The 24,977-nt window shown below is 45.6% G+C and overlaps 1 protein-coding gene across 4 annotated transcripts in view; it reads right to left on the bottom strand.

Moving 5' to 3' along the window:
* Positions 1 to 3,395: 3,395 nt before the first annotated feature.
* APLP2 (amyloid beta precursor like protein 2) overlaps positions 3,396 to 24,977 on the bottom strand; it is an 86,246-nt gene continuing 64,664 nt past the window's right edge. Inside the window, exons 7-18 of one of the 4 annotated variants that reach the window (XM_043579825.1) lie at positions 24,260 to 24,427; positions 21,121 to 21,251; positions 19,680 to 19,754; positions 18,314 to 18,472; positions 17,122 to 17,250; positions 14,398 to 14,497; positions 12,724 to 12,876; positions 11,137 to 11,172; positions 7,986 to 8,071; positions 6,746 to 6,820; positions 6,216 to 6,371; positions 3,396 to 4,918 (exon numbers count right to left, since the gene is read on the bottom strand). In XM_043579825.1, the coding sequence (XP_043435760.1) occupies positions 4,817 to 4,918; positions 6,216 to 6,371; positions 6,746 to 6,820; positions 7,986 to 8,071; positions 11,137 to 11,172; positions 12,724 to 12,876; positions 14,398 to 14,497; positions 17,122 to 17,250; positions 18,314 to 18,472; positions 19,680 to 19,754; positions 21,121 to 21,251; positions 24,260 to 24,427 (1,370 nt within the window). In that variant the 3' untranslated portion in view covers positions 3,396 to 4,816. The remainder of the gene's footprint in view (positions 4,919 to 6,215; positions 6,372 to 6,745; positions 6,821 to 7,985; positions 8,072 to 11,136; positions 11,173 to 12,723; positions 12,877 to 14,397; positions 14,498 to 17,121; positions 17,251 to 18,313; positions 18,473 to 19,679; positions 19,755 to 21,120; positions 21,252 to 24,259; positions 24,428 to 24,977) is intronic. The other 3 variants (XM_043579826.1, XM_043579827.1, XM_043579828.1) reach the window with 3 other exon arrangements.

Raw genomic sequence — 24,977 nt, 5'->3', positions numbered from 1 at the left:
TGTCTCCTAGGGTAAGAGTATCAGTGTGACAGCAAGTGAAACCAGAGGAGATTGCCAGGACACCTGGGCTGGCTCAGACCTCAGCTGCTGGGCTCTGATTTGTAACAGAGCAGACAGGGAGGTAGGAGGGCCTCGCACCAAAGTCAGCTCGGAACTGCTGGCCCCTGCTGCTGATGACAAGGTGGGCAGGGCCACATTCCCCAGGAGGCAAAGCTGAGTCACCAAGGCAGAAACCAGGAGATGAGTAAGTTTCTCTCAGTCCCCAAAGAGGGGATGGTGCCACCAGGGAGCAGAGTGGAGCTGGTCTAGGGTGAGGCCTGCTGGGAAGTCCTTGCTGGACACACACTCATCGCTGTGGGCGTTTCCTTTCAAAATGAAAAAACATACTCTTTATAGGTATCATATCTGCGTATCTAGATCAATCCAGGGTGAGGGAGGCCTGTGAGCCTAGTTGTCAGCACATTCGAGTCTAATCCCAGCTGCTTCTGTACTGACCATGTATGGGTAACGGATGTGTAACTGAAAACACTGCAATTTCACCAGCCCCAAACTCCTCCGGGGCCCATCGACTGGAATGTTGGTAATGGATAAAAGTCCTAATAGCCAACCAGTTGGATGGGTCCTAGTTGACAGGCACCAGCTGTGGGATGACCCGCAGGACCTACTGTCCTCCAGGACAGAGGTACAGCGAACAAGACAATTACTGGAACAGCTCTGAGCCTGGATCTCTGCTCCATCCCTTACCAATCGAAAGGCCTCCGCTTTCTCTAAGATAAGAACACCCATGCTGTAAAGGTTAAGACAATTAAATGAGACACTGCATGTAAAGCAGCTAGCAGATGGCAAGCACTAAAATAAATGAAGCTGGGCTGTTAGATTTGGAACCAGATAAGGAATGCTCAAACTACACTTCCCAGCCGATATTGCAGAAGGTCAAGTGACAACGCTTTTGAGACCACTCTGGCAGAAACTGCCTTTAAAAATTAAGTGTTTTTGTTTTTTTTCCCCCCATGGCTTTCCTGATAGCCATATAAGTGGCCAGGAGGAAGAGGCAGATGGGGAAGTGCTGATGGTTATAAAGAACCAGCCTGTTCAACTGGTTTGTTCCATGGTGCTTCCTGGCCACAGGTTCGTAACATGCACATTCATTCTATTCTAGAACCGTAAGCAAGATACATGCATTGTATGTGTACACATGTACATTTACAGACGCATATGCGATGTGACCTTGACTGCACCACGTATGTAAACTGGCATTACACTCAGCTGGGGTAAGAATGCTAAGATTAGCCCCTGAATTTACTCTTCTACATGGAGCTGGACATTAAAAAACACTTAAATCACCAGTGAAAACCACCCCCAGGGACAAAGAGCCGTAAGCAGACGGCAGGTAAACAAACCTCCTTCAATGAGAAAATAGCACCTCCTAGTGGTACATCGTTAAACAGAAATCAGGGCTGGAAATACTCTGCAAATCCAGACACAGGCCCCACTCATTGTTTCCAGTTCCAAAAAGAAAAGACTCGTATTAATAAATATCAGTAGCTCAAATTAAATTTTGCTGGACAAAACTCTCAGCTAACTTTCCCTCTTGTTACTTTTTTTACTACTACAAAGAGAGTGTGTACACACGCAACCGGGGGGAGAGAAGCAAAGGGACAGAGAATCTCAAGCAGGCTTCACACACAGTGCAGAGCACAACACAGGGCTCGATCCCACGACACCGGGATCATGATCTGAACCAAAATCAAGAGTCAGACGCTCAACTGACTGAGCCACACAGGTGCCCCACCCTTTCTTTTAACTGACCATTGATCAAATAAATGATTGCTACACATTTACAGGAAATGAATAGCTCAAAAGGAAAGATGTAACTTAAAGAAAACTTAAAATTCTGACATATAAAAACTCAGATTTGTCATCATGAAGAGGGATGTCAAAAGAAATAGTAAAGCAGCTCCTATGAAATTTTAAACTTACAAGTTCACAAGAAAAGGCTACAAGATAAAACAATCACCTAGATTATAGACTAAAACTACATAAATAGAATTTTTTTTTTTTTTAAAGAAGAAACAATCGGGGCACCTGGGTGGCTCAGCTGGTTGAACATCAGACTCTTGATTTTGGCTCAGGTCACAATCCCAGGGTCTTGGGATAAAGCCCCGAATTGGCCTCCGTGCTGTGTGGAGCCTGCTTACGACTCTCTCTCCCTCTGCCCCTCCCCCATCCTGTTCTCTTAAAAAATATAAACAAACAGGAAGTAATCAAGAAGTCCAAGGTTTAACCAAATTAGCATTTAGAAAACATAAAATATGGTGGAGGAAATCAAAGATACCTACCTTCAGATTGAAGGCATTTCCCCTTAGTTTTTTTTTAAAGATTTTATTTTTTGGGGCGCCTGGGTGGCGCAGTCGGTTAAGCGTCCGACTTCAGCCAGGTCACAATCTCGCGGTCCGTGAGTTCGAGCCCCGCGTCACGCTCTGGGCTGATGGCTCAGAGCCTGGAGCCTGTTTCCGATTCTGTGTCTCCCTCTCTCTCTGCCCCTCCCCCGTTCATGCTCTGTCTCTCTCTGTCCCAAAAATAAATAAACGTTGAAAAAAAATTAAAAAAAAAAAAAAAGATTTTATTTTTTTTAACTAATCTCTACACCCAATGTAGGGCTCAAAGTTAAAACCCCAAGATCAAGAGCCACATGCTCCACTGACTGAGCCAGCCGGGCTCCCTTAGTTTCTATTTTTTTTTTATTATTTTTTTTCAATATATGAAATTTATTGTCAAATTGGTTTCCATACAACACCCAGTGCTCATCCCAAAAGGTGCCCTCCTCAATACCCATCACCCACCCTCCCGTCCCTCCCACCCCCCATCAACCCTCAGTTCTCAGTTTTTAAGAGTCTCTTATGCTTTGGCTCTCTCCCACTCTAACCTCTTTTTTTTTTCCCTTCCCCTCCCCCATGGGTTTCTGTTAAGTTCCCTTAGTTTTTATTTATTTATTTTTTCAACGTTTATTTATTTTTGGGACAGAGAGAGACAGAGCATGAACGGGGGAGGGGCAGAGAGAGAGGGAGACACAGAATCGGAAACAGGCTCCAGGCTCTGAGCCATCAGCCCAGAGCCTGACACGGGGCTCGAACTCACGGACCGCGAGATCGTGACCTGAGCTGAAGTCGGACGCTTAACCAACTGCGCCACCCAGGCGCCCCAAGTTCCCTTAGTTTTTAAATGAAAAGTGGAATTAAAGCCTAAGAGCCTAACTCACTGGAGCAAACGAACCCCTGCCCCTGCGGTGCGGCTCGGCAGTCCCCTAGGGAAGGACGACACCCAGAGTCTGGAGGGCAGAAAGGTTAAAACTGTCCCACGGATTAACAGCGGGCCAATGACACAAGGAGTCTTGGTGGAAGTTAAAGTATTTATTGATGTGTTTAAACTGTACATTCTCCACAGATCAGATTAAGGAGTTTGTGGGTGAACTTTTATCTGTGCATAGTGGGAAGACACATGGATAAGGTGAAGGGGAGGAAGAAGAAGACAGACAAAAAAAAAAAAAAAAAAGTCACAGGAAAATAGAAAAAAAATACACCACAGGTTACCAGAACCTTCAGAATTTAAAAAAAAAAAAAAAAAAAGAGAGGGGGAGAGGGGAGGAGAAAAAAAAGGAAAGAAACAAAAACAGAAGAAAAAGAAAAAGCTGTGAGCATCATCCACTATACAAGCATCACAAAGACTCAGGTGAAGGAAACAATCTCCAAAATTTTCCACGGTGTCTACAGAGCATTTCGCATAAAACATGGAACATCCTCCTTGCACGTCAAAGCAAGCCCCCCACCTTCCCTCCCAGGCGCACGGCCACCTACCACTGTGGTCTTTGAACAGCAGAGAGGCTGGTGCCGGGCGAGGGTGGGCAGAGAAGTCAAGGTACAGTGGGGAGGGTTGAGGGCCAGTGCCTTCCGGGGGAAAATGTCCAAAGAGGAAAAGACAGCACATATGGACGTTACTTGGAAGGGAAGTGAGCAGTAAAAAGCTACGGTCAGTAACGGCAGACAGTGGAAGAACATCATATACAAACTACAGGCTAATTTCTGTGGAAGAACTGGATTCAGAAGGAAAGCAGTAGTGGATGCCCTAACCTGTATATGTGAGGCTCTCACTAAAAGATGCCGGGGCTCAAATGCTTTTAACCTCCTTGTGACACCAAGGTACCCAGCACTGGGAACACCTGACTTCCAAAGTACTGGTCCTTTAAAATAATTTTGCAAGAGTATCATGATGTGTTTGAATGGTCAATCACGGTTCCCTTTAAACTTAGTTTCTGGGCAACTTTCTGAAAGCTAGCTCATTTAACAAGGGAATACTGCCTTAGGTTTTTTTGTTTTTTTCCTAATAAAAACCAGGACAGTGAATGAGCCTAAAGGAGTGACGCATACAATACAGTTGGAACGGCCTGCATATACAGTCTATCACCAAAAACCAACATTTCCCATTTACAGAGCGCGTATGTGAGACAATACAATGGAAGTGGGATTTCTGATTAATTTAAAAAAGGAAAACTACATCAGTCAAATATCTGCAATAGATCATTTTTTCATTTAAGGTTTATATATCATATATTGTTATATTAACATTTTTCACCCATTTAAAAGAATGGAGATTGTGATTCTACAGTAGTACTTTAGAGTCCTAACAATCCAGAAGGTCTGCACATCAGATGAATCCTCTGGAAGCACTGCTGGTCCAGTAGCTGATCCAAAATGCTGGACCCCTTCTAGCCCACCTGCAGCACCTCTCCCAGCAGGCGCTGCCACTTGCTTTCTCCCACTTAAATCTGCATCTGCTCCAGGTATTTGTAGGTCGGGTTTTCATAACCATGGTTCTGCATCTTGTTCAGGTGACGCTCTTCTGGGGTGAGCATTGGGTCAACCTGGAGGAAGAGAGACGGAATATCACTGCACTGTACCACAAGAGAATTGCACAGGATGTCAGAAGACCTAAGGTGTTTGCTGTGCACTCCCCTGGGAAGTGAGGTCAACCGGGTGTCCCATTTCCACTGGGGACACCACACAAGAGCTGGTGGGGAGGACACAGGAGGAGGAGAAAGAAAAGAAGAGGGTCAGAGAGGCTTCTGAAAGCGCAAGTCCTGAAAGCTTGGTCCGAGTTAGAGAACAGAGCGAATTGAATTTCCTAGCACCACGGTGACGACCACGTCTCGGTACTGCTACTTACTGTTCAGGACAGCACAGGGGAGCGTTCCCTAGAAAATAAGGATTGGGACCCCAAGATCCCTGGGGTCTTTTCCAGCTCTGAAATTCCATAATGAAGTTGGTGTCCAGCAGGAGGTGGACATACATCTGAACCAATTTTCCAGAGTGTATCATATTCCTTTTTTTTTTTAAATTTTTTTTTAATGTTTATTTATTTTTGAGAGAGAGGGAGAGAGAGAGTGAGCAGGGGAGGGGCAGAGAGAGAGGGAGACACAGAATCCGAAACAGGCTCCAGGCTCTGAGCTGTCAGCACAGAGCCTGACGCGGGGCTCGAACTCACAAACCGCGTGGTCATGACCTGAGCCGAAGTTGGACACTCAGCTGCCTGAGCCACCCAGGCGCCCCGTATCATATTCTTTACTGTATTTGTTTTCTGGAACCAAGACACCCCGGCCATTCCCAACCCCCACCACAAAATGAGTGGTAAGCAGTTCTAATTATGAACCAGCAGAAGACGGAACAGAAAACAGCCTGCTCTGGCTCTAAATTTCCTGTTGTTTTTCTCCCCCATTAAAAAAAATATTACTTCTATTTCATATTTTTAAGATTCATGATTGCCAGGGTTGCCTGATTGGTCGTATACCTGGTTTGCTCCTTAAAAAAACAAGTCAATAACAAGAACAAAAATAAAAAAGAGTATCAACAGTCCTCATTCTCAAATATCTAACATACCTAAAAGAAGAAAACACTCAGGAAGTTTTCACCCTCTGCAGCATAAAATGCTCTTATGGTTTCCTCACATTCACCGTCAGAGCTGGCAACAGCCCTTTGTGATAGGACCAACATAATTCGGTTGGGACTGACTTCCAAAACATGATCTAATAATCCAGTGAGTAATTTAATTGAAGTGCAGCACCCACGAAGTTAAGATGTCTGAATTCCATAAGCCTCTCTGACTGCACAGAGCAAACCATCACCACCTCAAGGCCAAGTCACAAGAGAGCCCCTGCTACTCACCTCCACAATCCCATGGCTGATGGTGCCATACTGTCTCTTCCTCAGCATCACCAGGCTGATGACTATGACCGTGGCGATGGCCACTGCAATGACCAACAGCCCGATGAGGGCGCTGCTGCTCAGACTGAAGTCCTCCCGCAGTGGCCCCACGGATTCCTACGATAACAAAGTAGATGTGCGACAAGGTCTCAGTGACTCTTTGCACAATGTGAAAGATGGCGAGCGGGAGACCAGCAGCTCAAGGAGGGCCAGGCCCCTGTAGAGTCGTGACTCTGACACTGAGGGAACTCTGAGATGCTGCTTTCCAAGGGACCATCCTTATGAGGAAAACTCCCACTTTTTCAATCTCCATCGAGATCCTAATTTTAGCTTTCTTACCCAAAAGTATGGAAATTGGGGATGGGGGTCTTTGAGAGTTTGAGACACCAAGCGTCTCTCCGTTTTCCATTTGAAATGAGAAGACAAGAGAGAAGCAGCCGAGACCCATGGGAAACCTGGCATTTAGGTTCCGGAGCTGAACACGTACGTACCGGCTCTGTCTCCAGGCCGCCAACCCTCTCGGCATTGAAAATCATTTCCTTAACATCCAGGGTCTCGTCGATGACCTGAAATGGTACGAAAATGTCAGCAACTGGGTGGAAGGGGACATTAAGCATAAATGGAGCTTCTTTTCTACTCCACATATTATTTGGTGGAGGGAGGTGGATACTGAGGACACCCACTAACCAAGCAGTTCTGTCACATTCTTCTAAATCCACTCACCAAACCCCTAAAGAAGCAAGTGTGGACACAAGTTACTGTATTGCAGCTAGTTCCCTAAGTGCTTCCACTTGCCTTTTCCTTTAGGTAACCATTATGGAGTGACATTACAGGATAAATTACCAACAATTCACGTTTAAATATCAAACTCAGGGGGCACCTGGGTGGCTCATTCAGTTAGGCGGCTGACTTTGGCTCAGGTCATGATCTCGCGATTTGTGGGGTCAAGCCTCCTGTCGGGCTCTCTGCTGACAGCTCAGAGCCTGGAGCATGCTTCAGGTTCTCTGTCTCCCTCCCTCTCTACCCTTCCCCTGCCCACAATCTATCTCTCTCTCAAAAATAAACAAACATTAAAAACAATTAAAAATAAATATTGGGGCGCCTGGGTGTCTCAGTCAGATAAGTGTCCGATTTTGATTCAGGTCATGATCTCACAGTTCGTGAGTTCGAGCCCCGCGTCACGCTCTGTGCTGACAGCTCAGAGGCTACAGCCTGCTTCAGTTTCTGTGTCTTCCTCTCTCTGCCCCTCCCTGCTCACGTGTGTGCTTGTGCTCTCTCTCTCAAAATTAAAAAAACAAAACGAAACAAAAAAAACCTCAGTTGACAATAATCCAGAAATATCAGTGATAGAAAATGATAAAATAATAATAGTGTGTATAAACCAAAGGCAATATAAGAACCAAACCCGACTCTATTCCATTTACAAGTTATTAAATCTCTATACTCACTTGAAAATGGCCTCTCATATTTTATTCATATCTTTAGTTGCAAATATATTTCCCCCACTGTATCGCAAGAGAGCTACGGCTGAAAAGTAATTCTTTATTCCTTCTCATAGCCAGATGCTAAAGAATACAGCAGATTTGTGGGACCAGTTGGAGCCCACCCATCTTCTACCATATGGAAAGTGAACACAGGGAGGTTCATTTGGAAAGCCTCTAAAACAATGCCACTCATTCTAATTAGTCTCAAAATTAAAACAGGGCAGGGCGGAGGGGAGAAATGGCTCACCATATTTTCGTCCACTTTATTCTTACTGTTAATCACTTTCTCCTCAGCACCGATCAGTCCTCCTTCCTGCTCTCCCACTCCAGATCCTGTGTGGAAAGAGATCACAGCTGAGTGTTTCCCAGGATGGGCTGATCTCATGCCAACCTCACAGAAGCAGGGGCCCTCACTGATCACCTCCCCCGCTGCGACATGATAGGCTACTTTGTTCTCATTTTTGAGGATGCACTGTGCTCTATAAGGATGAATGGTACAGGCATTTTCAGAGGCCCGATGAGTTTAATGGAGGAGGAGAGAGTGCTTACTTAATATCCAACCTGGAAAAACGGAATGACAGCCTTCAGAAGAGAATGTTTATTGTAAGATAAACAGAAGTGGAGTTCAGAGGCATTCTAGCACAGAAAAACATGTAATACCCGTATGTGATATTACCGAGTGCCTATAAGCCCACAACCTGCTCCTTCAACACTCTGTGCTCGCTCCCTTTGGATGGAAGAACCATCACACCAGCAATGAATGTGCACATTTGTCTCAAGCATCTTATTTTATCCCACAGGCAATTCTTTCTGCCTGAAATACCCTCCCTGACCTCCAACCCTTCCTAGTTGTCCTTCAAGCTGCAGCTCCTCTTGGGAGACATTCCCAGCTTACAGCACTCGAAATCACTGTTTATCCTCATTTTCTTCTGTGTCTCCCTCTAGCCTGCAACCCTCTGAGGGCCTGGATCACAGATGTCACATTTTCAGTGGTCATTCAAGAATGAGCAGGAAGGAAGCATTTCACAGACAGGGAGAATTCAAACACAAGGGTGGAAGGTTCCTTTCTGTAAAGGGAGCAAGACTAGCCACACTCCTCTTGTCAAGGTCAGACATCGCCAGAGCCGACATCACTTGTGTGTGGCACTCCAAATGACAGCATCCAAAGATGCGGTTCAACTGAACCCAGCACGAACCCAGGCAGAGGAAAAGTGAGGAGCGATCCTCCTTATTTAAGCTTCAGAAAGCATGTGATTTCTACCTACTCTATGAGTTTTTCATTAATAAGATACACAGTTCAATATAAATGTCCACAATTTGAACCTCTTATAAACAGATCAACTGGATGGCACACTCCTCATTCTAAGGTGATCACCTGCATGTGAGTAGGACTCAAACATGAGTAAATGCCAAGCACTGCTGTCCCCGGGCTTGCCAGAGCCGATGACACTAGGCCCGGCCACAGCAAGGCCTTCCGGCTCACAACCAGGCTCGTTGTTGACACGGAACCACCAGTAACAGCTGCTGCAGGTGTGGAATGTGCGGGCTAGCTAATGCGTTCACCCATCAGAAGGCAGGCCAAAATAACACTGTTTTTTCCTAAAGTTTTCACCTTAAAGAGCAATTTCCCAACTTGATTCTAGGGTAAGTTAAATCAGGCCTGGCTTTTATAGTCTCAAAATGCCACTGAAACAGCAATAGTGCACTTCGACTGAGAAAGAAGAATCTAGAAAGGTGCTGTCTCAGCAAGGTTGTGGATGAACAAGCCTAGTAAATTCTAAACCTTCCATCACTTTCTCTCTCCTCCTCCAGATTTTAAAGGTCAGAGGGCAGAATCCTACATGAGAAATAACACGGCACTGAACCAACTAATTTAAAGTCCTATGACTAGTCTAGACTGTTCCGATATTCCTTTGGTGGTGAAACTCACGTGTTCTCTTAAACACTGACCCAAACCACCTTGCTTTTATAAAAGGCATAATCAAGTGATGTTAAGAAAACAAAAGTTAATGTTTAAATTATTCCAACTAACAACAACTGAAGTATGTGGGTGAAAGCCAGGTAAGCTTCCAGGAAATTCATCTTTATCTGTAAATATCTAGGATGCATGGTTCAGAGTCACCTCTAAGAAGAGGCATATCCAGGTAGAATAAAACCAAGCATTTAACACAGAAGTGATCCTTACAAGATTGAAATTGCACTCTTCTGAAAAAAAGCCGTGGCACAAACCACAACATCAAATTCTTAGAGAACACGGTGTGGTGCATCCACAGCTGGTCAAAGTCAGCAGGCTCATAAAACACACACTGAGAACATGAAGCATATGCACTTATTCACAATGACCCTGGGACTGTGGACCACCCAACAAGCTGGGGAAATGCAGCGGCCTTTTATGTGACAGAAACTGCATAGGCTCTGAAGACAAAGCAACTGGGTTTGAGTTCGGATTCCTCCATTTCTTACAGTTAGGACTCTGAGCGAATCATGCAGTCTGAGGCTTCTCCAACCACCTAATCTGTCAGAGAGAGCTAAAGCCCCGGCCAGTAGGTGTGCTCAGTGCATGAAGTGAGGCCACATACGCGAGGCACTCGGCGTGGCGCTTACACAGTCCCAGCCTGTTCTGAAGCTTGGACACTCACTACCACACAGCCAGAGTCCACTTGTCACAACCCGTTCCATCCATCAGCTTCTAAGTGTTTGAGTAATGCTAAAGTCAAGACGGAGACTAGTGGCGACAGACAGGTGGGCACAGACACAGGGCTGGGTACAGCTGAAAGGAAAGGGCAAGATGTAGTGGAGCAGTGGGGGGGATGGGCAGGGGGGAAGAGGTAAAAGGAACCAACTTCCACCTGCCCCTAAATTAAGCATATTTTCAAATATACTAGCAATTCCACCCAACCTGTTTAAGTTGAATATACATTTAAAAATCTATCCAGATGAGGGGCGCCTGGGTGGTTCAGTCAGTTAAGTGTCTGACTCGTGGTTTCAGCTCAGGTCAAGATCTCTTGGTTTGCGAGATGGGCGCAAAGCCTCCTTCATTCAGATTCTCGCTCTCTGCCCCTCCCCCACTCACGCTCTCTTGCTCTCTCAAAATAAATGAACTTAAAAAAAAAAAAATCTACCCAGAAGAAATGTCTCATAAAAATATCTGTTTTGATTACTCTGTATTCTCTGGATATCCAGAAGGAAAGTTTAAGATGGGCACCTTGTAACCAGTACCACTGACACCAGATTCTAAGTGCTGGACCCAAGGCCACTCTGGCTCCCCTCACAGCCATCTGGAGAAATGAGGTGGAAAAATCTCAGGTGATGGTATGAAACAGAAAATGAGCCTCCCGACACATGGGGGAAGTGCAAAGGAATGGAGGTCTTAAAGGGAACATCTTTGACAGACCAACCTTTTTTCATTGGATGGTACAACTCCGGCTGAGTGTCTAGCAGAAAGGAAAACAATAAAAAAAAAAAATAGCACAAAAAAGGAGATTAAGAAAGAAAATGGCTTCTTTCAAAATTGCTATCTTAGAATTTCTCTATAACGTAAATAAAAAGTATTCTTCCTTAAAAACACACCTGACACATCCCATAAACAAACCAGCAGTTAAGAGCTACAACATATGACTGGAAGGTAGGAGAGAAAGAAGTAGGTCTGTCTTGGGGGGAAATCTGGGGAGATTCCCAAATTATTTAGCTTAGCCTACAAAGTTATTTTTCTTAGAAAATAACAAAAATACAGTCAGTATCGATTGTGGTTTTCTAACAAGGAGACAAGGTCCTAGTTCAGATCTGTCCGAGATGCCCTCACCCCCAAATGGGATACGTAAGCACGTCCACCCTACAAGCCCATGCAGGTATGGGATTTGTAAGTGCAGGTTTTAGGAACAAAGTGGGATCTCTTTACTTCTCTGGCTCCTTTCTCACATTCCGTTTTACTATCGCAGGGTCAACCGTATGAGTTGGTACCTTTGGGGTAACTTGTTCAGAAGGCATTCTGTTTAAGTCTGAAGGCTGAGTTGGATGTACCCCATCCTCCCCATTCAGTATCTTCTTCAGGCCTCTGTCCCAGCACTGCTACATCTGGTCTGAGGTAGGCGACAGTACCCAGGACTGCAGGACCACATCAGCTTGGGTTCAAATCCTTACTCTCCACCCACAGGCTACGTGAGCCTGGACAGACACTTAACCTCTTTAAATCTTGGAATCCCCAAATGAGGACACTCACAGTACCTACCTAAGAGGGCTATTTTGAGGATTAAATGAGAGCATCCGTGCACAGCGCTTAGCTAAAGCTGGCATATGATAAGGGCTCTATAGCTGTGGCCACTATTTTTATCACCACCACCATCAGCAGCAATAGCAGCAGACAAATAAATAGAAACTGATTCCACAGCCTGGTCTCAGGGCACCGAGCTGAGCAGCTTGTTTATTTCTGGTGCAGACCCACAGCTTTTAAAGATCCTTTTAAACATCAAGACCCAGCAAAGGAATAGAAGAAAGTGTGCCAGACAGAGTCAGAGGGACATGGCTTCTTATCACCCCCAACACCAGAGGTATCACCTTGAAAAGTCACCTCTGTCGTCTCTCCACTGCCTGCTCCCCAGCTTGTTATGAAAAGCTAATGACCTAATATAACGTGAAAGTGCTCTTTAAGAAGCAGAGTGACTTCCACATGCAAGGTGTCATACACTCTGAAGGCAGCTGACAGGACCAGAAAAAAAAGAGGATTTCAGCAAACCATCTCTCTAAAGTGGGAGAAATGTGACTAACCTCATGGTGATACTGAAGCCAAGGATTTGAAGGCACCCGGCATGGTGCCTGCACACAGTAGGTGCTCAATGAATCCAGTCTCCATTTCCCTGCCCAACTGTCACCAGGAAAATAGCCCCCCTAACACAACCCAGGTTCAAAATTCTACCTTCAACTTTCCAACCGCAGGCCCATCCCCGCCCCCAGCGCCACTGAGAAGCTGCGCTGTCAATCATACACACCTTCGTTCTCAGGTAAGGACGGGAAGGGATGGAAGGGGTGGAATGGTGGGATCTCATCACTCTCCTCGGAGCTCACCCGGACGTCCACGGGGGTTTCTGAGATAGAGGCCGTGAACTGGTCCATGTCTGCACGCTGTTCTTGAAGCAGCTCATCTGACAAAGAGAGGCATGGCAGGGAACCGGCATTCAGAGGGACCACCAGTGTGAACAAGGCTAACTCATGGCATTACAGAACTTGGGATCTACTGAGGGGAGCATCTCGCCAGCTCGCAGTAGACAACTCCCTCCTGCCTGCACCCCCGATCCTGTAGCACCGCAGAACCCCAGTGCCCCAGAACTCCTCTTCTTTACCAACGCACTCTGGTTCAGTGGTTTCATCCAATGGCACAGTTTTAAATGCCATCCACAGGCCACGATCTGAAAATCTGTACCTCATATTTACTGCCCGACCTCCAGCTCACTGAACAGCCCCCTTTACACCCCTACTTAATGTCCAACTTCTATTTTATCATGTATAAAGAGAACGCTTTTCCTCAGTCAAGTGCGGCATCACCATCCACTCAGCTGCTGACAATGGAAGGCTGGGCATTACCCTCGATGTCTTCCTGTCCCTCACCTCCGGCATCCAACCCAGCAGCACACTGTTCACCCTTCCTCTGCAACGTGCCCGAAAGCCCCCACATCTGTTTATTTCCTCCATTACCATCTTAGTGCCCACGATCAGCATTTGTCGCCTGGATTTTTACAATTGCTTCCTGGCAGGTTTCTAATTTTAATAGCACATAGCAGCCAAGTAATTTTTTCTTTAGTTCATGTTCTTTTTTAAAGCATAATTCAGATCTGGTCACTCCCTAGTTTAAAGCTCTCTAACAGCTTTCCATTTATCCTAGAATAAAACCCAGACTCCTTGATTTTGCTAAAATCTCTGAACAAATTGGTCTCTGCCAACTTCTTTGGCCCCATTTCTCCCTCACTATGTTCTAGTCACACTGATCTACTCAAATGTGTCCACACTTGACTTAAACTTCAGGCCTCTGCAGTAGTCATTTCCTCTGCTAACAGTGTTTTTCCCCTTGTGGTCTTGGCGTGGATGGCTCCTCTTGTCATGTGGGTCCCAGGTGACTGCACCCAAGACAAACCCCTTGACCACCCAGCCACTCTCCGCCATTCCACCCTATTTGATGCCCCCACATGGCACTCCTTTTCTTGTTTTCCTGTCTGTCTCATACTATAACATGACCTCCAGGATATACGGTCTACAGCATTTTCCCTCTGTGACACACAGTAGACACAATAAATATTTGCCAAACAAAAAAAAAAAAGAAGACCAGAAGAGAGAGAGGAAATGAGAATGTGTGTAAAATAGGTGCCTTGAAATGCATCAGCAATTAAGGGGGAAAGGGCAACAGGAAACTCCCCGGTCCCTTGCAATTTCACACCCTCAATTTTTCTTCCGGTAACAGAGTAAAGGTTAAGAAACTCAAGGCTCTGTGGCTCACCACCAGTACATCTGTCCCCAGGTTACTCCTTGACCTTGCTTGCCACGTAAGCCCTAGTGAATTCCAGACCTAAACCCTGGAGTGCTAATGCCTGGCTTCCTGGCCCTTGTACCACTGCCACCCTTGAGTCTTGGCCAAAGTCCCTCACAGACCTCAGTACAAACGCAGCACCCACCGATTTCCTCTTGGATTTCTTGGGCTACATAAGGTACTTTGTAGAGCAGTGAGAGGCTTTGGTTCCTTCTTTCTTCAATCACATGGAGATGTGTCATCACCTGGAAGTATAGTATGGTGGAGAGACCTCGTTACCAACAGAACCAGGCCAGGACAAAGCTTGCAGACAGGACACATGCACACACTTCCGCAAAGATCAGCGGAAAAAGTATATTCTCTGCAGAGTCCAGCAAAGCAGCCAGGCAGAGGAAATCCATTAATCCCCATCCTTATTTACTGACCACTGAAGTCTAACAGTTCCCCCTTATCTGTGGGTGGTACATTCCAAGACCTCCAATGGACGCCTGAAACTGCAGACCGTGCTGAGCCCCCTGTATACTGGGGTTTTTTTCCCTGTATGACAAAGCTCGACTTATAAATTAGGCATAGGTAAGAGATTAACCATAACATAATAAAGTGGAACAATTATAATAAAGGTTATTTAATGGGGTCTCTGTTTCTCAAAATACCTTCTTATACTGTATTCACCCTTCTTCTTGTGATAATGTGAGATGATAAAATGCCCACACGAAGCAAGATGAGTGACGTAGCACTGTGACATAAAGGTAGGCTACTACTGACCTCCTGATGATACATCAGGAGGATCATTCACTTCCGGGCCACGGCGGACTGCAGAGAGCAAAGCCTCCGATCATGGGGGACTGCTGTATAGGAGTATGTGCAGACTGTGTGTAATACCCCTTGGCAATCTGAGAATTTATCCAGAGAGTGTTCTGAGTTAAAAACAAAATTTGAAACCTTTCACTAGGCAGTTATTCATTTGATTTTTATATGAGGCACTTACTAACTGTAGTAATTGAGCTTAAAAGAAACCTAATTTTTTATTTTTTTAACGTTTACTCATTTTAGGGGTGCCTGGGTGGCTCAGCCGGTTGAGTGTCTGACTTCAGCTCAGGTCATGATCTCGCGGCTCGTGAGTTCAAGCCCCGCATCAGGCTGTGCTGATGGCTCAGAGCCTGGAGCCTGCTTCGGATACTGTGTCCCTCTCTCTCTCTCTCTAAAATGAACAAACGTTAAAATTTCTTTATAAAAAAAATTTTTTTTAATGTTTATTTATTATTGAGAGACAGATGCTCAACCGACTGAGCCACCCAGGTGCCCCAAAAGAACCTAATTTGTACAATGCAAGATACTCGGTAAGGTTTTGCTGAGTGAAAGAGGGAAAGAGTCCATTTTTACCACCAGTCAGATTAGACGGGGTAAAAAAAGGAATGAAATCACTGGCTAAAAGCAGACTGGCACGGAGAGGGGGCCATTCACGGATTTTGCTTAGTGAAGTAACTGCTTGAAATGATTATCATGGTGAATAACAGAACTAGTTCATTCATATTTAACTAGATTAGTTATTCCTTCAAAACTTTACATTGAGGTATAAATAAACCTGACTTTAAGGAGTGATAAAGACTTATCTACCATCCCTGTTCCACGGTTCACTACCTTTTCTGAATGCAACAATTCTGGATTGTTCATACTTTTTAAAAAGGGAAAAAAAGCCATCAAAACTGGTCATTTGCTTGTGAAGGTTTTGGGGTGGAAATGAAAGGTGATGTGGGCTAACGTCCACCCCAAGGCCACAGTGAGTGAGGCATGTCAGGACGGGTATGCCTGTCTGGTTACACTGGCACTTACCATGCTCGTCCTATAGAGGGTGCTCTAAGCCAATGGATTAATTATGTGGGCTTGAAGCCATGTAACTTGGCCAAACGGAAAAAAAAATTAAATGGAAAGATGCTTTTATTGTAGATTGATGTCTCTCTGACCTTTAAAAGCAGGGATGAAAGTAATTTAATTTTATATTTGCCATTCTTTCAATCAAGTAAATTGACGGGAAAGCACCAGAGTAATAAGTGCCTGAGAGAAAAAATGCAAATGGAAACTGAAAATGCACCACCCACAGTCTTGGCGTGTGTGGACACTGTCATATTTCAGATGAATTAAGGAGCCATTTGACTGAGGACGGTTCCTATGCCCACAGGAGAACAAGAACCACAGGCGGGCAGGGTACTGGACGTCAGTGTCCTCACGGTGAGCTGTTGAGCTCACATAAGGGGTAAGAACACCACCACACTCACATCCCAGACCAAATGCGCACATTACAATAGGCTGAACATATTCAGCACTTCCCAGAGTGTAGATAACACAAAAGGGAACATGCAGAAGTTCATGTAATTCAGCAGCCAAGCTTCACTGGAACTAAGGGCTTAGAGCACACAGCGAATATCACACAGGACAGCTGGGGTTTCCCCCCGAGGTCTGCAAGGGAGAGAGTTCCACTTCCTGGGCCATCTGGTGTGGCACTATGATCTTGCTGGCACACAACTCATTCCCTAGTTGTTAATTTAATACACTGATCAAGGTCTCTCCTTTCCTTCTAGTCTCACTATATAAAAATGGCTGTTTTTCTGTAAAATACTACATGATAGTCTAGTTTTTCCACTAAACTTTCAGAAACTCTTTAAGGAGAAAGGACTTAATAGAACAAAGTATGGAAAAGAGATCTTAGAAACTGTATTTTTGCAAAAACCACCTCTTGTAATCTAATAATGTCTTCGGAAACCATTTATCACTTTCCAAGCACAGCTATCAGTGTTGCCCAACCAACCGTTGAAGCGGCTTCTCCCCGCTAGACACTCTCCTGCAGCAATTTCGACTGTGTCTAGTGTACCTGGGATTTCATCTGGGCTGCCTTCTCTGGGTCAACAGCCAACACATGCTGGTAGTGACGGATGGTATGCAGACGGTCTTTGTTCTCAGCACGGACGTAACGCCGCAAGGCCTGGAGGACGCGATGAGGCTGCAAGAGAGAACAGCAGTTTGAATACCCAGGCACTACAGAACTGAAAACAGGCAGGAAAGGCTTAAAAAACTCACCTAAGAATGTAAAAGCCAGCCGGGCACCAAGAAGGAAAGCTGTGCTTTTTAAAGCTTTTAAGCTTCTCAAGTAAGAAGAAACTACCTTTCTACACAATGTACCAAAAACTAAGTTCCAAAGTTATGTTGGCTCCTTAAGGAACAGTATTTTCCAGAATCTCTAGCCCTCTCAATCTGTCCTCTTTCCTAAGCTCAGTGTCCGGACACCTTAAATTGCAAGGTAGGCAGTCCCTGTGTCACCCAGAAAAGACTCTGCTTGCTCACCTAAGAAGGATACCAATACCATTCTTTCCAGTATTTCCGTCCCCCAAAAGCAAGGTAGGTTAGAGCGAAGGGATAAAGAAGCACGAGACCACCAGCACCAGGGGCTTTGATAGAAGTCCCTTTACCCTTTTCTTCATAATCTTATTACAACAGCGTGTTCAAAAGGCAAGTTTTTATTCTTTGAAAGTAAAGCTACTATAAGGGGCGCCTGGGTGGTTCAGTCGGTTAAGCGTCCGACTTTGGCTCAGGTCATGATCTCGTGGTTTGGGTTTGAGCCCCACGTCGGGCTCTGTGCTGACAGCTCAGAGCCTGGAGCCTACTTCGGATTCTGTGTCTCCCTCTCTCTCTGCCCGTCCCCCACTCACAATCTTTCTCTTTCTCTCTCAAAAATAAACATTAAAAAAGCTACTATAAAAACTCAATAATTGAGTAACTACCAACCCATATCCTCAGATTATGCTTTTCCAGGGTAAGACACTTCCGTATCACTGGTGGCATATGCAAGCATAAAGTGTAATGCTAAGGTGACGTAAGAACATACTAGAAGATGACACCTTTTCTCCCCTCTTCTCTCCTTACCTGTCTTCCCTTGCCAGAACTCGTCAAAAAAATGTAATTTTTTTGCTGACCCGTGTCAGGTCATCATACATGTTCTACACATATGCTGCTTTAGAGGAGGTGACCTCGAGGATACCGTTCTCTGGGCTCTGCACACCACTCACCCGTGGTGGGTCGGACTGCAAGGCAGCCAGGTAATTCTCCAGAGCCATGCGGCGGCGGTCATTCAGCATAGCTTCCACCCGAGCCAGGTGGGTTTCTACCAGCTGCTGCTTCTCGCTGGCTGCTTCCTTCTCTAGGGCTTTAACCATAGCTTGGAAGTGCTAAACCAAGAAGGCAGGAACAACATGAAATTCATGGTACCTGGAGGAAGTCTAAGCAAACAGCGATACCCCAGGACTATGCCTCCTCGCCTAGAGCCTGTGTAAGCCGGTAACAGGTCCAGAAGAGTTAAGCAAGGGTAAGACAGACGTAAATATACTCTGATTGTTGTCAGGAAAATTACTTCCTAATCTAATGAGAGCATGTTAAATCTGAGGGGCAGTGGACTTCTTAGCACTTTTGCTCCTGAAATCACTAGTGTGGCAAGCCCCTATGCAGGGTTTCTCAACGTGCCCTGTGCAAGAAGGAATGCTGCCCTTTCCACATTGTGGCAAAGGCACCCCAGATCCGAATCCTGAGACACAGACCAACAGGAACTATATTTTGAAATATATCCCAGTAATGTGGTAGGTTATGCTGAGTCATTCACACTGATGTCCTGAAGGGCAAGTTGTCTGGGGAAAACCTGGCCAGGCTGAAAGGTAAAGTTTAAGGCTGTGGAACTAAATTTTAAATTTCCCTGCACAGGATGCATTGGCTGCATAGAAATTAATTCTTAGATTTTCTAGATGATTGCTAAGAAAGAAAAGGTGTTCCAACAGAGTGTTAACCTCCTGAGAAGATTTCAGTTCATCATAAACACAAACTGATTTAAATGCAATCAGCTTTATGAAACCCAAAGCAGTCTTATAAATTGCAATCCCTGTTCCTAGCAACACACTGTTCTATTGGGGGGGTGGGGTGGGTGCTGCTGCTGATTCTAATGTTACATTCTTGCAAAGCCCGAGATGAACTGGCATCACTGTTTTATTGTCTGACTTTGACTTTTCAAGAAGTCTGTAAATAAATAAATAAATAAATAAATAAATAAATAAATAAATAAAATTCAATACTGCTGAAAAACAAATCACAGCCTAAGAATGAAGATGAATTGAGGATTTTTGCCAGGAGAGCAGAATTAACAAACACAGCCAGCTACGGTTTGCTTCCTGGCATGAATTAGGTACACTGGTTGGTCTGCTTTCCTTCTACCATTGGTGATCAATTCTAAAGAAAGCTAGTTGGGGGGTGGGGGTGGGGAGGGGGAAGGCAGTTAAAACTTCCTGTAAGATAAGCTCTCAACTAAGCGAAAGGTGTCAAACGGTAATTTCCTGGGAATGTGGCTCTGACTGGACTTCAGAGGTTACGTCCCTGGAAAACACATCTTACCTGAATGAGAGTCTGCCTCTCTGCTTTCGGGAGGTTCTTGGCCTGAAGCTCAGCCTCTTCCCATTCTTTCTTTACCTAGAAAAAGGTCAAAGCCAGTATCACCAGAGAGTCATCTCTAAAACAATCCCCCCATTTTCTAACAATACTGTCAGGCCCTGAAATCTAATATAGGAAACTGTGCAAAAGGAAATCGCCTCATGTGACCCCTCACAAGCTCATGGCAGTTTTAGCTCCTTCACAGAATTACTGTCTCAGAAGGTCCTGCACTCCAACCATCAGCAAACAGCCTCAATTCCATGACCTCCCCATTCTATAACCCCAGGCAAGTTATTTAAAAGTCTCTGTGCCTTGGGGCGCCTGGGTGGCTCAGTCAGCTGGGCTTCCGACTTTGGCCCAGGTCATGATCTTGCTGGCCCCAAGTTCTAGCCCCACATCAGGCTCTGTGCTGCCAGCTCACAGCCTGGACCCTGTTTCAGATTCTGTGTCTCCCTTTCTCTCTCTGCTCCTCTCACACTCTGTCTCTCTCTCTCTCAAAAATAAACGTTAAAAAGATTTTTTAAAAAAAGTCTCTGTGCCTTAGTCTCCTCACACACATAAAAAAGGGGGTTGGGGGGGGGGCGCATTTAAATGCCTACTTCTCAGAACTGTTTGGATAAAATAGAGTCAACAAACATTTCCAAAAGTACAAGCCTGGAACATGGTAATGTATGAGATTTTAGGTGGTATTCAGACCTAAGAAATTCTTTTCAATTTTCTTTCAGTCTTTCTCAGTAACTAGGAGAAAGCTGCACTGTGGTGCTCATGTTGCCCTAACACTTGTAACTTTTTTAAGAAAGCATCCCGAGGGGTGCCTGGCTGGCTCAGTCAGTGGAGCGTGTGACTCTTGATCTCGAGGTTGTAAATTCAAGCCCCACACCGGGTGTAGAGGTTACTTAAAAATAAAATCTTAAAAAAAAAAGAAAGAAAAAAGAAAGCATCTCGAGACTCAGAGCCTTCAGCAGACAACAGTATCTAAGCTAGAATATACTAATACAGGTTTGCTTTCATCTAATATATTTTTACATTTACCTAGTTCTAAATGGCAAATGATACTAGCTTTCTGTTTACAACAATGATATAAATTTTCCCTCCATAGAAGAAAAATTTTTTTAAAGCCAGTTAATAGCAAAGAAAAATAACAAGAACATAATGGTTACAGGAAGTACTCCACAGTCTGAACCCAATAAGCACTCAGAGGCTAATTATATTATCATGGAGATGGAGGTGGGGCAGAGGGGAGGGGCTAGTCACACCCAGAAGGGAGACCTGCTTATACTCTCACACTTCACCTGTCCTAACACAGAGTGACAATCTAGGAGGGCGGTGACCCTTCTCTTCCACTATGAAAACCCTACTACCCAGTGCCGAACACCTGTAACAGAAGGGGAGTGCCAAGGTTTACCCTGTCCATTCGGTTGCGGTGCCGTATTTCCAGCTGCTCCTTAGCCTTCTGGAAGCGGGCATGTTCGTTATCGTCTGCAGAGGTCTCGAAATACACATCAACATCATTGGTTGGCAGAGGAGTTGGGGGAACTGGAACAAAACAAGAGGGGGTTCCCTTTGGGGGCCAGGCCCAACATTGAAAGTGCACTGTGCCCTAGGAAAGAAATCAAACCCAGGACCTGCAGAACAGACTAGTTTATCTCGCACCACGCTCACGGTACATACAAGGTGCTCCTGTCTGCCAAGACTCCACTTGGTTAGAGCGCACTGCTCCCCTTTCCTTCTGTGACATTCAGCCACCAGGCCAGTCCGTGCCCCCTTGGTGTCCTTGGCATCTACTTAAGGCTTCAGGGGAAGAAAAGGAAATCACTTCTACATCTTCCCTCAGTTCCTGAAATCTTAGAACCTAAAAACGAATTACTTATTGCTGTCACTGATCGCTTCTGGCCAGAGACAAGGGCAGACATCAGGCCTGCAAAGGCAACTTCCACAAAAGCTCCATTTTGAAAGAAACTTTAGTGCTGCATGCTCTTTGCATGTAGACTGGGTAGGCAAAGTCCAAACTGCTCTAGCTCTAATTTTTTTAGTTTTCAATATGACTGAACAAGTCTTAGCCCTTCATATCAAGGATGAGGGACAACATTAAGTTGCTGTATTTGACAAGGATTCACCACAGAGTGTGAAGACACGCTGGGCTTGCTGGCCTTCCCAGGCCTTCACCCACTAGAGGGGAAACCCATTAGAATACCCTTTCCTCACTGCTCCTCAAGCAGAAGGTCTTACTGACCCCAGGCAAGTGGTTATCTGCACAGGGAGCTTAACCCCACAAAGGAAAGGTTTGAGAGGACAAGTTTACCTGCTCAACCCCTAAAGAAATCCCTATGAAAAACTCTTATTAGCCCAGTTCACTCCCAATTTCCCAAGCCAGGGAGGACGGATAGAAAACTTACTTGTACAATTTGCTGTATCATAATATTAGAGCTCATGGACAGCAAATACCAAACCCAACAAATTTCAGTTCAGAGAGAAAGAAGTTCACCTAATTTCCAGAACTGCATAACTGTAATATGACACTAAAACAACTAAGACAACTGTAGACCTGTCACTACAAATCAGCCAGCCACTCCAAAGTTCTTCCGTCAAGGCATTTTTACTTAGCTCTAAACCTAAAAGCTATAACTAAAATCTTGTCAAGAATATTTGGCTCTTACATAAGCTAAAGAGGATCACCACAGCCAATTTTCAGATTAACTAAATTAGAATATACAGCTTCACAAACCACATTCCTCAATACTCAAAAGTTCAGCTGAGAGAATTTCAAAGCACTGAAGTCCATCAAGTGCCAATGAGCACGTTGCCATCAGCAACGCACATCTGCAGCTTAAAGGCTTGTGTGTTGGAGACAGTCTTTGGTTCGTATCACTGGGCTAGGTAAAGATTATACAAAACCCAAGCTGCCTCCACCCCCGGGAAGAAAAAGGTAAAGGCATTGCAGCCCAAGAGGTCTGGCTCTGAAGATGCGAGGGCACCCACCCTTCTGTCCCTATGAAAACTGGCTCACAAAACCAGCACATCCGCCCACCTCAGACCTCTTCAGAGGGGAGCACAAACTTGGCCGATGGCACAGTGATACTTCTGGGCTCTCAGAACACTCAAGCCGGGGACCCCACAAGTACATGACACAATTTCTCTGTGGCAAGTCCTCCCAACTACACGCATCAGGAAACTACAATTTTGCAGACTGGAAAACCACTAACGCTCTGGAGAAGTGCCACCCCACAGCACCTTACGGCACTATCTATCTGACCCTTTACGGGAACAACTACCTCCCATATTCAGTGAGATCTTTAATGACCCCTGGTTCCTCAGGCTTCACCCCCAAATAATGTCTTGTTGCCCCTAATTTTAAGTAATTTTATAAAATAGGAAATACCACAATAATTTCTGTCTCCACATCTTTCCTGAATAAAAGTTTCTGCCATCAAAGTTCCCTCAGGACTCATTCTGTTTCCACATTTTCAATGATTTCTAATAAAAACAGTCTCTCCACAGAGCAGCAGCTGGAGTGGAGGTGCTTAAGCACACCATATAATATTAAGATTTAAAAATCTTTTGGGCAGGGGAGGAAAAAGGAACAGGGAGGTATTTGAATGAAAATCCACCAGAACCGACAGCCAAAAATCGTAAGAGCAAATACCAGGAACGACCAGCAATTCATTATTCTAACGAGTTCCAGAATCAGAACCAAGAAATGAGTGTCCAGCCTGAGGATCTTCCAAACCCATGGGCTAGCACTGCAAGATAAGAGAAAGAGGGCCTTAGAAAGGAAGGGGGGGTAACCACGGAGAAAAGCAAAGCTTCCCCTACCCATGTCTAAGTAAACCCAACTCAGCTGAACCACTGAATTTCCTCCGTGACCAAAGGACACACGAACTAAAATTCTTTCACTTCCTAAAGCTCTGCATGATCCAACATTGCCAAACTATCGGAAAAACAGTTACCACCACTCAGCTGCAGAACTCTCCCCACAGAACGCAGACAGCAAGAGATTTCAGGACTCCGGACTCCCAGGAGTATTCCTGGTGTCCCTCGTGTGAAGAGCAGTGTCCCCCTCAGCCAACATGCACCATGGGGGTGGGCGACAGGGTAGCTCAAGGACAAGAATGGGAGGAAAGAACGGAAACAAGAATGTGCAGAACTCATGGCTGATCTGCTAACCCCTGTGCCTTTCAACTAGACACAGCCAAGGGTAAGGCTGCTGTCCCAAGCAACACAGAAGCCCTCCAGGGGCCCACAGACACAAGGAAGGAAAAGAAAGAACAGGCCCCTGGGCTCTCTGCTGTGCCAGGGAGGGGACACGCCGCCACCACCACCACCAGACCCACGGTGAGCACGGACGTACAAAACTGGGCTCACGACTGCCAACAGGAAAGCAGAGCCTAGGTCTAGAAAGCACAGAGATGAGGGGAAAATGACTGACAGCCAACACCTGAGTCGGCAAGGGAGCACGACACAGACGCGGTCACAGGGACGGCCGGGAGAGACAGAACGCCGGACAGGACAGAGCCGCTGCACGAAGCCAGCGTGCCGGGACTTACTCATCGCTTTACACACAGCCATACAATAATCCTCAGACTCAAAATTGTTCCTGTTGCCTCCGCAGCCGCCATATATAAAGCGCACGCACTTTCCCTTGGAGAGGTCGAAGTACCAACGAGGCATCACGGCCCGGCAGGGCCCCGTCATCGCCTCCTGGGAGCAGACAGCTGTGTGAAAACGGTCAGAGCGTCAGCGGGACAGAGGCAGCAGCTTTGATCACACTGCTACGGGTTGGAGGAGGACAGGACAGGCCAGGCCACATGCTCAATGACCCGCTGAATGTCAGCGGAGGCCAAGACTGGGCGGACCCCAAGCGCCCTGGTGGACCATCTCACCGACTCAAGCCCGGCCTTCCTGAGGACGTAGTCGTTTTTCTGTCCTGACTGTAGTAAAGACACTTAGGAACTGAAAATAGTGTTTTTCACACTGTCTTGAGTCTAGACTGACAGAGAGGAATTCTGTGTCTCACAGCTCTGTGAGCCTCCCACTTCTGAGATATTTGCCTGATTTGTTGTATCAAGGATCAAAGGAGACCAATGGGGGTGAAGAGGCTGTTTTACTGGTGATAACTATAGGAAATGCTACGTAAGTGCCTGGATTGCACACATGTACATTTTCACTTTCTTCAGGATGACTCAGAAACTTCTAGACTGTCGGGGTGCCTGGGTGGCTCAGTTGTTTAAGCATCCAACTTCAGCTTAGGTCATGATCTCGCGG

Source organism: Prionailurus bengalensis, chromosome D1 (genome assembly GCF_016509475.1).
Source record: "Prionailurus bengalensis isolate Pbe53 chromosome D1, Fcat_Pben_1.1_paternal_pri, whole genome shotgun sequence".
Taxonomy (NCBI): domain Eukaryota; kingdom Metazoa; phylum Chordata; class Mammalia; order Carnivora; family Felidae; genus Prionailurus; species Prionailurus bengalensis.
Note: the sequence above shows the minus strand (reverse complement) of the source record. Positions and strands in the feature narration are given on the sequence as shown.